Here is a 13,834-nt window from a genome sequence, read left to right on the forward strand (position 1 = left end):
CTAAAACAGATTAATAATGTACGTTTTGGTCTTCCAAAATAGTGACACATGGGGCTCTCGCACAACACCTTGGGAGTGAAAACGGGTTGAGTATACATGTATGTGTGTGACTACTTCACATCTAAATGTTTTCATGCAACTGATTTAGAAACATAATCCATTCAAGCCTTGGTATTAAAATAATAATAATCACTTTTGGTTTTGGTTAATGTTGCAGCCTGAAGATCTGAACACTCTGATCATTGTGGTCTGGTATGAAAACTTCAGGGAATGAAAAATAAAATAAAGTCCCACTTTCTGCCATTTCCTCAAAACTGACAAACTCTCCTCTGCTGATCTGATATTTACTGTATTTGTTAATCAAATCAACATACACGTGCTGTAACATACAGACTGTCTCTTGTTTATCTCTGAACCTGTCTGTCTCCAGGTCTGTTGGGTGAACACATACGCACACAGAGACACAATGTTTCATTACTTTTCTCTGCTCAACACATCCGTAAAACAATGACGATGCAAATATGATTCAGACACACAGTGTGAACAGAACAACATCAGCGTCATTATCAGCTGGAATCAGGACAGAAACGGGTGAAAACAGGAGGTAAGAAGAACTTTTCTGTTTGTTATTGATCATTATTATTTATTTTAGTGGGAAATAATTCTTTATTTATAGGAGAAACAAGGGCTAGTTGTCACAAGGCCAATATCTGAAGTCAGAAGTCCCATTACACAAATGTGTTTTCTCTAGCGGTGCTTTTGTATGTTGATTTCAAACACCTCGTTCAAAACTGCCTTCAAAACATTAACTTAAAAACTAAAAATGAGAATATTTGTTAACTTCAAGATCATCATATTTTTGCTGTAGCTGTTGGGTAAATAACATAATGAAGGGAGAATTTGACTGGAAGATTCAACTGTGTTCCTAAGACAAAAATATTTTCATTCATTTCAATTTGTCGCTGGTTTCACATCTTATGCAGTTTTTTTATATTTTTGTACACAGTCTTTAACATTTTGCTGTTTTGATTAAAGGTGCAGTATGTAACATTTTACGCTTAATATTTGTCTTTTTTTGCCAATGTGTGAACGGCTTGTAATGCAACTTAAACAATGTGGCCTTCCCGGACTTCCTAGGTTGCTTATTAAAGCCTGTAGTCTGATTTTCATGCTCCCGAGAGACTCAGTGCTTCTCTTCCGCTATTCAACAGCGTCAACAAACTGCAACACTAGATAACGTTATCTTAGAGATGAATCCAGCAAACGTCTGGCTCCCAACACAACACCGACTCCTAAACAAACTCAGAGTAACAAAACAACATTTCACGTGATCGTGAAACTACAGTGAACATCGGCAGGGCATTTGATTCCTGGAGGGACCTTCGACCCTGAATTGGCATTCTTCTTATTGTACAGGTGAAATATAGTGCCATAAGGATTGATCTGTGTCATTTTAGCTCACTTGATCTTGCCTGCACATTAACTGTCATAATGTTAATCTGTAATTATTCAGCAAAGCAAACTACAATAACACATGCAATGAATGCTAGGCAATGTTCAAGATAATGCAAAAAGACCCATTCATTAATGTAACGTAACTTATACAGAAATATAGACAATCTATTATTATAAAACAACAGTGCATCGATATATCAAAATGACAGTTTATAATACTGAATTGTGTCAACATATTTATAATGTCTATTTTATAAACTGTCCTCAAATGTAATATACAGTATCAAAGTTTCAGTAAAACAATCATAACTGTGTAATTATAATGATATCATCTGTCAGCATGATGCCGGTGAATCACGTTGTCTCTTTGTATGTTACGTCACGAGCGCGAGCAACAGGTCGCTGCTGCAGTTCACTTAAAGGACACAGGTGTCATTAATAACAAGCGTTTCTGAATCTTACATACTGCACCTTCAAGTACAAATGTGACAACTAACCCCATTCTCTCCTGATCTAGTTGTGATTAAAGTGTATTTAGTTCATTTTGTATCTCTTGATCTTTCAGCTTTAATTGTCTGTTTATCTCAGAAATGGAGAGAGTTGTAGTCATCACTTTTCTTCTGACAGGTGAGTTTGTGTTTTTCTTTTAATGTGAAATAATCTCTTTAACAGTGTTGGAACATAAGTAACTAAATGTAGTGACACTACTAATTTAAATACATTTTCTGTAGCGTGACTTGCTCAGTTCTATGTTTTCTATCAGTTAGTTATATGAATAATATTTGTTTTAATTGTTGCATTTATTGTATATATTTTTTATAATTCATGCAGTCAAACTAATAAAGATCTTCACTGTTTTTATCTTTTTAAAGATTATTTAATATTGTGTGCTCCTTAAATAGCTTTAATATATATATAATAATATACATGTAACTACTTGTTATTACAGTAAAAGAATCGACTGTATTTGAGCTAAATTATGAGTAACTTGTGACTTCACCAACACTGCTCATTATTATGAACCTTTTCAATGATGTGTTCCTCTTCTCAGCTGTCTTCAGTTTCTCTGCATGTGTTGCACGTCAGTATCACTTTGTGAATCAGAATTTGAACTGGACTGAAGCTCAGAGATTCTGCAGAGAGAATTACACAGATCTGGCCACCATCAACAACAAGAACGACATTGAAGAACTGATGAAGACTGTGAATGATGAAAGTGTTCAGCATGTCTGGATCGGACTGTACAGGACAGAGAATAAAACATGGAAGTGGTCTCTGGGTGACCCTGTGTTCTACACAGGAAGTGATTCACTGTATCAGAACTGGAGAAACTCTCAATCAAACGATGATGGTGACTGTGTTTCTATGAATAATGGAGGATGGTATAAAAGTCAATGTTCTGACAAAACCTCTTTCATTTGCTATAATGGTGAGTGCAGCTGTGTTTGATCACAACAAACTGAAATGTGTCACATGAACATTATACAGAAGTATTTATATCTGTTATTATGATAAAACATATATTAGTTTTCAAGTATTAATCCACTAGTTGCCTCTTTGAATAAATGTAATTATTAACTTATTACTGAATTACTTTGTGAAGAAGTAAAAGTCAATAAAAGGTTGTTTGACACATGGGAAATTGACACATCCTGCATTGTGACAGTGACATGCTACTGTATATGATGTGAATTATTGAGTATGTCAGACACCTCACAATAAGATATATTGTGATATACATGTCATGATTCGATAATCACAAGCTTATATTTGGGTATACAGTAGTTCAGTTATAATGTTACATTTTCATACTTACAGAATGAAATGAATTCTCTTTAAGCTTCACCGTTATTTATTATACAGGAGACCTTCAAACTTTGTTAATTACAGAAATCATTTAATTTCATTCATTTTTCTTCATTTTGGACACATCATATATATATATATGATAAACTATAAAGTGTTCATCTTTAAAGTATTTAATCTATGATAAACACTCAATAATCAATAAATAGATATTTATATTTGAACATAAATCTAGTCCTTGCCTTTTGTGTCTGCATCAAATCTATATTTTCTTTTCTATATTTATGAAATAGAATGATATTAATATGGGGAACTGGTGAAGCTGCAGAGAGAAACACTGAAGAAATATCAGGACCGTAACTGTGAAATAACTTTGTTTCTTTTCTTACTGTAACTGGTGATGTTTGAGGAGAGTCCCGTTCACTGTGTGACGCGCTTTGAGAGTAGTGTCAGAAAACACTATAGAAGTGTACATTCATTTTAAGTTATTGCTCAGTTTGAATGTTTTTCTTTCTGTACAACATTAATAACATAATTCATAAAACATTTTCTCTCATACAGACAGCAGTGAAGAATACATCTTTAACAGTACAGACATGAACTGGAGAGACGCTCACAGTTTCTGCAGAGAGAAACACACAGATCTGGCCAGTGTGAGGAACCAGAAAGAGAATCAGACGATTCAGCAGATCATTAAAAATCAGAAAGGAAGTGATAAGAACGTCTGGATCGGTCTGTTCAGAGACTCATGGGAGTGGTCAGATCACAGTGAATCCTCATTCAGATTCTGGGCACCTCAAGAACCCAATAATAAAGGCAATTCTGAAAACTGTACAGCGATTTCACTCAAAGAGCAGCGGGGGAAATATCTGGACTGGCCCGATAATCAAATCAACAAGTTCCCTTTTGTCTGTTATAAGGGTGAGTCGATCAACTCACACACAAACAATCATTTGTTGAAACAAAAAATCTTTGGGCCTCATTCATGAAACACGAACAGAATTTTTTTTGTGAAATCCTTCATGAAAATGTTCTGACGTATATTCTCTGAATCTTGAATGTTTTCATATTTTCAAAGTCTTACTTGGTACGAACAAAATGTAATTAAATCTGCTCCCGATCACATGTTAAACATGTAAGACATCCAGGAGTTTTGTGTTCTTTCAGATAAACTGCCATGACTATATTTTGACAGAACTCAGGGCTGGACTGGTAATGTGTCATTCAGGGTTACACTTTGGGGCCGATTAGGGGCGGACTGGCCATCGGGAGAACCGAGCGGGCCGGTGGGTTGGCCGTGAAACGGGCCGAATGGGCCACCATAAGCTAAAATGAGCCATCGCGTTATACAGAACGGACCACAAAATGGTGCCGCAATATGCAGAAAAGGACAGTGAACCATGTAAATTCCCGGCCCGATTTCTCTTCCCAGTCCAGCCCTTACAGAAGTTAAATTTAATAAGTAATGTTAAAATGTAAAAAATTAACCAATTATTGAATAGGTTGTTTGTGTGCCAGTGTGTGTGTGTGAGTGAGTGTGTGAGTGTGTGATTGTGTGTGTGTGTATGTGATTGTGTGTGTGTGTGTGTGTGTGTGTGTGTCTGTAGTGCTGTGAGTAGAGTAACATTTTTAATAGCAAATAATCTCATGATTTAAATATAAACTCTAAATATACTTTTCCCCATCTCTTGAGAGCCTTTTGCATCTCTGATCTATGAGAAAAGGCCAATGAGAAATTGGCAGACAGAATTCGCATGTCCCACCCCCGGACATACGGGTATAAAGGGAGGGAAATGCGTCTGTTTCATTCAGAAATTTTCTTCAGAGCCGATCGGTTGTGTATGCAGCGAGCTGCGAGTCACAATCTGTTTCCTCCCATCTATGAGCGATTGCTTTTGGACCTACAGCGCATATCAGTGGCTTTCTCCTTCTCTGCGCAGCAGTGTAGCTTGCCCCTGGGCGCTTCGACAGCGCAGTTAAAAGTTTATTTCTCTAAAAGAGCAAAATACACAGCGGGGTTGAACGTCCTTTTCAGGACACGTCTTTATAAAGATGCCTTTCCGCCCCTGTGTAGTTCCTGGATGCGGTAGAGTGCTCTCTGCTCCTGACAGTCACAGGCGCTGCCTCATGTGTCTGGGCAGTGATTACTCCGAGGCAGCGTTTGTGGTTGGTTCATGTTCTCACTGTGAGAATCTTACCATGGCAATGTTGCGGTCGCGGCTTTTCTTCCTAAGAAGGAACACCACTCCAGCCGCCCCCTGTGTCGCTCCTTCTTCCCACGGGATTGAGGATGACCCGGCTGGTGATTTGGGGATGGCGGCAGGCTTGGTTTCGCCAGGTACGTCCCCACGAACCACCCGCCCCCCCGACACGCTCGTTGACTTCCATCCGGGCAACAGCGGCTCACCTCACAGCCAGCCTGCCTATCCTCTGGAGACCGCCGAGCTGGATGAGCTCGCCGCTGCATCCGAGAGCGGTCCGGCATCTGACGCCCAGATGTCCGACATGCTTTCCTGGGCTGCCGTCAGCGTGGGACTGGACTGGAACCCTCCTTCCTCCCCACAGCCTTCGCATCTGGATGATTGGTTCCTCAGGTCTGCGCGCCGCTCACAGCCGCAACCCCGGTTCCTTTCTTCCCGGAAGTGCATGATGAGGCTTCTCCACCCGTCACCGTGCCTCTTGCTCATCCTACCCTTGACGGCGGAGCGGCCTACAGGTACACGGCGGTCCCCCAGGTGGACAGAGCGGTTGCGATCCACCTGTGCCCCGAGAATGCTGTCACCTGGCAGAGTCGCCTTTCTTCCCCTCCAAGGCCTGTAGGATGATGTCTTCACTGACGCTTCCACCCTGCATGCCATGGCCCTCCTGCAAGTCCACCAGGCCAAGGCACTTAAAGATCTGCACTTGGGAAGTCCTGATCCTGACGTGCTGCAGGAACTGCACTCAGTGACTGACCTCGCCCTCAAGGCCACGAAGGTCACAGCGCGGTCAATCGGGCAGGCGATGGCCACTCTCGTGGTTCAGGAACGTCATCTGTGGCAGAACATGGTCGAGATGCGCGAAGTGGACAAAACACGCTTCCCCGATGCACCTGTCTCAGCAGTTCTCAGCGGTGAAAAAGCACACGGAGGCCATATCTCACATCATGCCCCGTTGCACCTCCAGCGTGGGCCTGCCCCGTCTGCCTGCCGAGGGCATCCTCACAAACCCCTTCGAAGACCCGGAAGGCCCCCAAGCGTTCCTGAGTTGGACGACCCAGGGACCAAGACGTTTACTCCGGAACTGGTAATCAGACCACTCCGTCCCCCTTCAACATAACATAAAACATACACACACACAGCAGCCATGTTGACGGCTGATTGGGCTGATCCAGCGCCGGGCATCCATTGTTTCGGCTGACCACACCCTACTTCTCATCACATTTTATATTGGTTTTCCAGCATTTTATTTTGTTTTTGTAGCAGAAGTGCTTGACATGGGCCGAAAATGTCATGGGAAGACGCAGTTTGTGTTTGAGTTGTCGAGGATGTCCAATTTATGCGTACAGTACAAATTTACTCATAAATACAAGTTTCATGAATGAGGCCCTTTGAGTGTAACACAAGAGAAAATCATTCTTTATTTACTGAAATGTACTAAAGCCTTTTCACCTTTAAACTACCTCATGATGTTGTTAATGGTCTGTTTTGTGTCCAGATCAACTGGTTTTGATTAAACAGAATCGGACCTGGAATGAAGCTCTGAGATACTGCAGAGAGAATCATGTGGATCTGGTGTCCGTTGATTCTCCGCAGATTCAGCATCATGTGATGAATGTGGCTAGAAGCGCCTCAACTACAGCTGTGTGGATGGGTCTACATCACTACTGCGCCATGAACATGTGGATCTGGTTGAAGGGGGAGGTTGTGTGTTACCAAAACTGGGCTGCAGGTAACGGGACAGGAGTGGAAGACTGCAGGGGTGGACCGAGAGTTGGAGCAGTTCAGTCTGGAGGAGATCAGACCTGGATCAGCCTTCCTCAGACTCACAAACTCAACTTCATCTGCACCAACTATGAAGGTACTAGTGTATGTGTGTGTGTGCGTGCATGTGTGGTTTCCTTGTTTCATTATGAGAACTATTTAGATTAATTGTGAATGTCATTTGGACTCTTTCTAAACCCTGACAGGAAGAAAATAATGTTATCAACCATTCAACCCCGTTTCCAAAATTAGTTATCAAACTTTTTTCTTTAATGGGGAAATAAAGGGGAATTATACAGTATTACAGTAAACAACAAACCAACATTTAGTTGATTGATACTACTCAAGTGATACTACTGGTTAATTTAGATTAAATCTGCAACCCTGTTACATATTCTGGTAAAATGATATATATATATATATATTGGTAACAGAGCTGCAAAATGGAAAACTTAATATAAGCTAAATGAAAAATAAACCAGCTCATATATTTAATTTGATCTCCTGAGATGATCAACATTTTCTGATTGTTAAACACCTCACTTCACTGACCATTTGATAAAAAAAAATAACAGTTCCAGTCCATGTTTTGTACCCCATTTGTGGAAATTGTCACATGTACTCAGCTGATTATTTTCTATATTGATTTCTCTTTATCTTTATGTTCTTCAAGAAGACTGAAACAAGATCATCATCATCTCATCTGTTGTCAGTGGATTTACAATTTCATCATTTTTCATTTAAAAATAATTTTTCATGTAAATCAATGTCAAAACTTTCTGATTTTTTCAATTTATGTTAAATTTCCCTGTGAGTGATTCTGTGCTGTTGTAGTCCTGAGATCAATCATGCATTTATTCTTTTTGAATCAACAGAACTGAATTGACTTTTTGATGACATGATGTTTTTATATATTTACACTTGTTGGATTTAGCTTTGCTGCATTGTTTTATCGCTGTTTTTGGGTCTATCATTTTGTTTCAGTGGTAGTTTACACTATAGTAATACTAGTATATTTTGTTTAAAACAATTTGACAGAATGTGACTGATTTTTTTAGTTATGTCATGAAAAATGGCTTCTGTTGGGTGACTTTTCTTTTTCAAGATGCTTGTAATGTCACTTAAGATGTCACTTCAGTGCTGTTTGTAATGTTGTTTCAACTGTGATTCTCTCTGATTTTGAGGGTCAATGTCACTGTTTGCTGCAGCCAGTATTTGTTTTATTTGCTTTTACTTGAATGATTGATATATGTAGAATCAGACAATAAATGAATCAAGTTTTATAAATAAGAATAACAAAGATTAATCAATATTTAAAGCAATAGTCAACATATGGCTAATTGTAATGAAAATTTTGAACCCCTGTGCAGAGTTTTAATTAGAAAATGTAATAAATGTGAGCAAAATGTAAAACTCAATGAAACAACTTAAAGGGTAACTAAACCCTAAACCAACTTTTTTTAGTTAATGATCTGTAAGAATGGGGCTTTATTAGTACTGGTCATTGATTCAAGTAATTTTTTTGACATTTGTGTATAAAGTGTTTTAATTCTACAATATATGGTGTAAAAACGTCTGAGTGCTGCCCTCTTCAGGTTGAACGGTGGCTACTGCAGTTGAATTTTCCTATTGGCTGTTTGCGGTACTTCGTGACGTAAGCGGTGACAGCTGACGTAAGCAGGTTCCAACTCACCACGCCCTTGGTACGAGCTACCACACCTATGGAAGTATAAAAACCATCTCGTTTCGTCAAAACCACTGTAGCGAGTCAGGAGTTGGAATTGCGAGTATTGAAAACGATCAGGATAGAGTATTTTAGCATCTATTTAGCATAGCATTTATATAGTTATTTAGATTATTTCGTGTAGCCTAGGTAGTTAATTAGCATATTTGTTAGTGTAGTATTGTTAGAAGCATAGTTAGTTAGTAGCATAGTATTGCATCAGTTAGGATAGCTTCAAGTTAGCGTAGATTATCTGTATTTAGTACAGTGGTCAGGATGGTACGTAGGTGTAATGTTGCTGGTTGCAACAGCACTGCTGGACTGTATTGCTTTCCATATAGACTTGGAAATTAGGCGCCAGGGGTTGCACGTCCTTGTTCTGGAAGACTGCGAGTTCCCGCCTAGAGCTGGAGGAGTGTGCAAACTGCATTTTACGCGGGATTGCTTCTCCAACGCAATGGAGGTGGAAATGGGCTTCTCCAAACAGCTCGCGCTGAAAAGCGACGCAGTGCCAAACGCTGCTCCTCCTCCATGGACTCCACCACCTCAGCGGCGTCTTGAGGTGAGTGATCATATATATTTGAATCACAATTTATGGTTAGGCTAAAGTTAATCCTCTGGGGTAGACAAACGTGCGTTCGCGATGCGGGAGTGTTAAACGTATTGCACCCTTATACACTGTATTACGGTATTGACTACCGGTATAGTTTTATTTGGAGGTATACGGTTTTGTACATGATGACGTTACGCTTTACGTCACATTCTTCTAAGTTGAGAGAACAGCTAACTGATGTTATGTTCAAGTGAAGCTTGCTAAATAAAAATACTGCTAAAAGGATAAACATCACTGAACAGCGTTTCGTTTGTTTTTCCTGCACGCGAGTGAAGGTGAATGCGCTCTCGGATGCTCAACAGGGAGTTAAAACCGCAGTTTTAGCTCGAATTGATATGGCTCCGGCCCTGTGTCCACAGACAATTCACCCTCCTCCACTTCAGGTGAAGGTGGGGGAGAAAGGTCCTCGACTTCAAAAGACCGCTCCGTGGCAAAGCTACTTGCGTCACTCCAGTCACTCTCCATTTTAGAGTCTGACAGCAGCTGTCAATTAATCTGTCACTACGGGTCTCAGGTGCACGCCCCGCACAGCCCCGCCCTCGTTTCGTCCCCTCTATCCCCGCTGGGGTCTGCCCACTTTTCGAGCATTTTTCAAATATTGCTAGTGGGTGGAGTCAGACTCTGAGCAGGGGTTTAGTTACCCTTTAAATAACCAAAATGTCCAAGTACAGCAAAGAATGCCAGACAAAGACATTGGGGATTTAAGGGCTATATATAAACAGGACCTAATGACGGAACAAGACACAGCTGGAGAACAATCAGGAAGGGAAACAGGAAAATAAGACAAGAACACAAAACAAAAAATAAGAACTTCAAACTAAAAGTCAGAACCTCCTAGCAACCTGCACTGGCCATTACGGGAAGGTCCCATGCATTGCACTAAATCAATCACTAAATCGTATCGGTTACATATGTAACCCTAGTTCTCTAAGTAGGGAACAAGACGTGGACACACTGTACACACTGAAGTCCTTATACAATCATGCCAATGTATTGGCTGATGGAACTTAAGTGATGCCCATGAAGGAACTATGTCATGGGCTCCTTATAAGCACTTCCTCTAGCATCATCACACATTTTCAGCAAGGGGCATGAGCCTGTGCAGCAATTAGTGACTATGGCCAGCTACACAGTGTCTTAATTTCTTACTTCATCTAATTCATATCCGAGACGTTCTGTCATATTCCCTGCTGTTTTTTTATTTTGTGCCTTTATGTTGAAATTCTTGTTTAGTTCCTGTTTCCTGTTAATTTTTGTAGTCCTTTGTAATTTTATCCCTTGATTGGTTCTCCCTGATTGTGTCTCATTCCCTGATTGTTTCCCCAGATGTTCCTCATTCCCTTGTCTGTTCCCTTATATATTTAAGCACTTGTTTCCCCCAGTTAGTTGGTTAATTAATGAAGGGTTTTTAAATAAAATATATATTTTTTGGTTTATGCTTGGTGCCATGTTCCCTGTGTTTTGCTTTTTCTTTCTTTGGAGTTAACTTGTTTATTTTTCAGTTTAATAAAGCTGCATTTAGATCCTAATTCCTTGCCTGCCTCGTCACACTTTCACTTTCATTGTTCACTTCAATGATTCGTCAGCTCTGACACATTGGGAATAGTGTACCATAGAGCTATATATTGTGGCAACAACATAAAGTGTCTCATATCTCTAGCTATTACCAAGAAATCAATATTACTCAATTGGAAAAATAAAAACTAAATATAAATTACACAATGGCTACATCTATTCAGGGACCATATAATTAAAAAAGAGAAAAAGAGCATCAGCAATTAAAAATCAATTATACAAATTTAATTCAATCTTCAGCCCCCTGTTCCCACCTGTGACGAAACTGGACGAGATGGATTCAGTAGCAGAAAACAGCTTTATTCACAGACTGGTGAAGGTACAAAGGGGCAAATCCAGAGCAGCGTAGTCGAGACGAAAGCAAAAGTCAAAGCCAGGAGATCAGATAAACAAAACAAACACAAGAAAGGACTAACGGGTAAATACAAGCAAAACGCTAGAGTTAGCAAAGCTAAGTGATAATAAAGCAATAACCAACAAAGCTAACATGAAAGGGCAGGGTATAAATAGAGAACACAAACAGTACAGGTGAAACTAATACTCGGGTGATTGGGAACGAGTGTGAGAGTTGGAAGGGGTGGGGTGGATTCAGGAACTGGAGTTCGTGACAGTACTCCCCCCTCTACTGCGGACGGCTCCGGACGACCGCGCTCGGTTACGAGGAGCGCGCCCTCTGGGAAGCGGTGCGGGACGATCGGGATGCTGGAGATGGAAATCAGTCTTTAGTGTTTGGTCCAAGACATCCCTTGAAGGTACCAAGACTGCTCCTCTGGTCCGTAGCCCTCCCAGTCTACCAGGTACTGCAACTGGCCACCACAACGTCTGGAGTCTAACAAGGCCTGGACAACATAGGCGGGCTGACCTCCAACATCGAGTGGTGGAGGGGGTGTCAGAGAGGCCGCAGGTGGAAACATGGGACTGTAGAATACTGGCTTAAGCAAGGAGACATGAAAAACAGGACAGATTTTGTAGCGGGGTGACAGCAACAATTTATAGGTTACAGGGTTAATTCTCTTTAAAATCTTAAATGGACCGATATACCTGGGGCTCGGCTTTCTGGAAGGGAGACAAAGACGGATGTCCCGGGTCGCTAACCACACTCGCTGGTCTGGATGGAAAGTAGGTGTGGGTCTGCGTCGGCGGTCTGCCTTAGACTTCTGGGTTCGAGTGGAGTGTTGTAGACGGTCATGGGTAGCCCTCCAGACTTGAGTGCACTTCTGGGCCCAGGTATCTACTGCAGGAACATCACTCGAAGCAGCCTGCCATGGGAAAAGGGGCGGCTGATAACCCAGGACGCAATGAAAAGGGTGAGCCGGGTTGAAGAACTAACCAGGCTGTTTTGGGCATACTCTGCCCAGGGGAGGTAGGTGTGCCAGTTACCTTGGTTATGAGATCAATAGGTTCTCAGATATCTTCCAATCTCTTGATTAAGGCGTTCAGTTTGACCATTAGTTTGTGGGTGGTATCCGGAGGAGAACTCTAGTCTGTCACAAAAAGCTTGCCAAAATCTAGACATGAATTGGGTTCCTCTGTCTGACGTAATCTCCTCGGGGATGCCAAAATTCTGCAACACGTGATTGATCATGAGATCAGCTAGCTGGGTAGCATTGGGTAGTCCAGGTAACGAGATCAAGCGGCACATCTTAGAGAACCTGTCTATGACCACCAGGATTTCCGTGCACTCATCAGATGGTGGTAAGTCGGTGATGAAGTCCATGGCTATATGTGACCACGGCCGATCGGGTACGGGCAACGGTTGGAGGAGTCCAGCGGGTAGGGTGCGAGGAGTCTTGGGCTGGGCACAGACGGGACAGGAAAGGATAAAGTCATGGACAACGTCCTTCAGAGAGGGCCACCAAAACTTCTTCGTAAGTAACTCTGCAGAACGGGTGATACCAGGATGGCCAGAACAAATGGATGTATGTACCCATTGCATCAACTGAGGGCGAATCACGGCAGGTACATATATCTTGTTGTTGGGAGTTTGAGGAGGTGCGGGTTCATTACCTTGAGCTTGTTGTATCGCCTCTGTCAATTCCCACTTCACTGGGGCCTCCAGGCACGAAGCTGGGAGAATAGTATCAGGCTCTGTTGGTTTAGTTCCATTGCTGAAAAGTCTGGATAGAGCGTCAGCCTTGGTGTTCTTTGACCCTGGGCGGAAGGTCACCGTAAAGTCGAAACGAGTGAAGAACATAGCCCATCTGGCCTGTCTGGGGTTTAACCGTTTGGCTGAACGAATGTACTCCAGGTTTTTATGGTCGGTAAAGACAACGAAAGGATACCTCGAACCCTCCAACCAGTGACGCCATTCTTCTAGGGCTAATTTAATAGCCAGCAACTCCCGGTTTCTGACATCATAGTTTTGTTTGGGGGGTGACAACTTATGGGAGTAGAATGCACAAGGGTACAGTTTAGCTGGAGTACCGTGCCGCTGCGAGAGTACAGCTCCAACGCCTATCTCAGAGGCGTCAACCTCCACGACGAAAGGGAGAGTAGGGTCTGGTTGTTTTAGAACTGGGGAACTGGTAAACGAGTCTTTCAGAGCCTGGAAAGCTTGTTGAGCAGGGGTGTTCCATGTTAAGGACTTGGGTTTACCTCGTGTACGAGCAGTGAGTGGTGCAGCAATCTTCCCGAAGTTCCGAATGAAGCGTCTGTAATAGTTAGCAAAACCTAGAAAACGCTGAAGCTCCTTCAACGTCT

The 13,834-nt window shown here is 41.7% G+C and overlaps 1 protein-coding gene across 2 annotated transcripts; it reads left to right on the top strand.

Annotated features, from left to right (window-relative positions):
- Positions 1–576: 576 nt before the first annotated feature.
- LOC127648024 (secretory phospholipase A2 receptor-like) lies at positions 577–9,958 on the top strand. Of its 2 annotated transcripts, none has more exons than XM_052132584.1 (6): positions 577–604; positions 2,021–2,082; positions 2,507–2,884; positions 3,823–4,182; positions 6,958–7,320; positions 7,897–9,958. In XM_052132584.1, the coding sequence occupies exons 2-6, from the start codon at positions 2,046–2,048 to the stop codon at positions 7,902–7,904; spliced, it is 1,146 nt and encodes a 381-aa protein (XP_051988544.1). In that variant the 5' UTR covers positions 577–604; positions 2,021–2,045; the 3' UTR covers positions 7,905–9,958. The 2 variants fall into 2 exon arrangements, with proteins under 2 accessions (XP_051988544.1, XP_051988545.1); XM_052132585.1 differs by having other exon boundaries at positions 7,900–9,958.
- Positions 9,959–13,834: the final 3,876 nt, after the last annotated feature.

This window comes from Xyrauchen texanus, chromosome 1 (genome assembly GCF_025860055.1).
Source record: "Xyrauchen texanus isolate HMW12.3.18 chromosome 1, RBS_HiC_50CHRs, whole genome shotgun sequence".
Taxonomy (NCBI): domain Eukaryota; kingdom Metazoa; phylum Chordata; class Actinopteri; order Cypriniformes; family Catostomidae; genus Xyrauchen; species Xyrauchen texanus.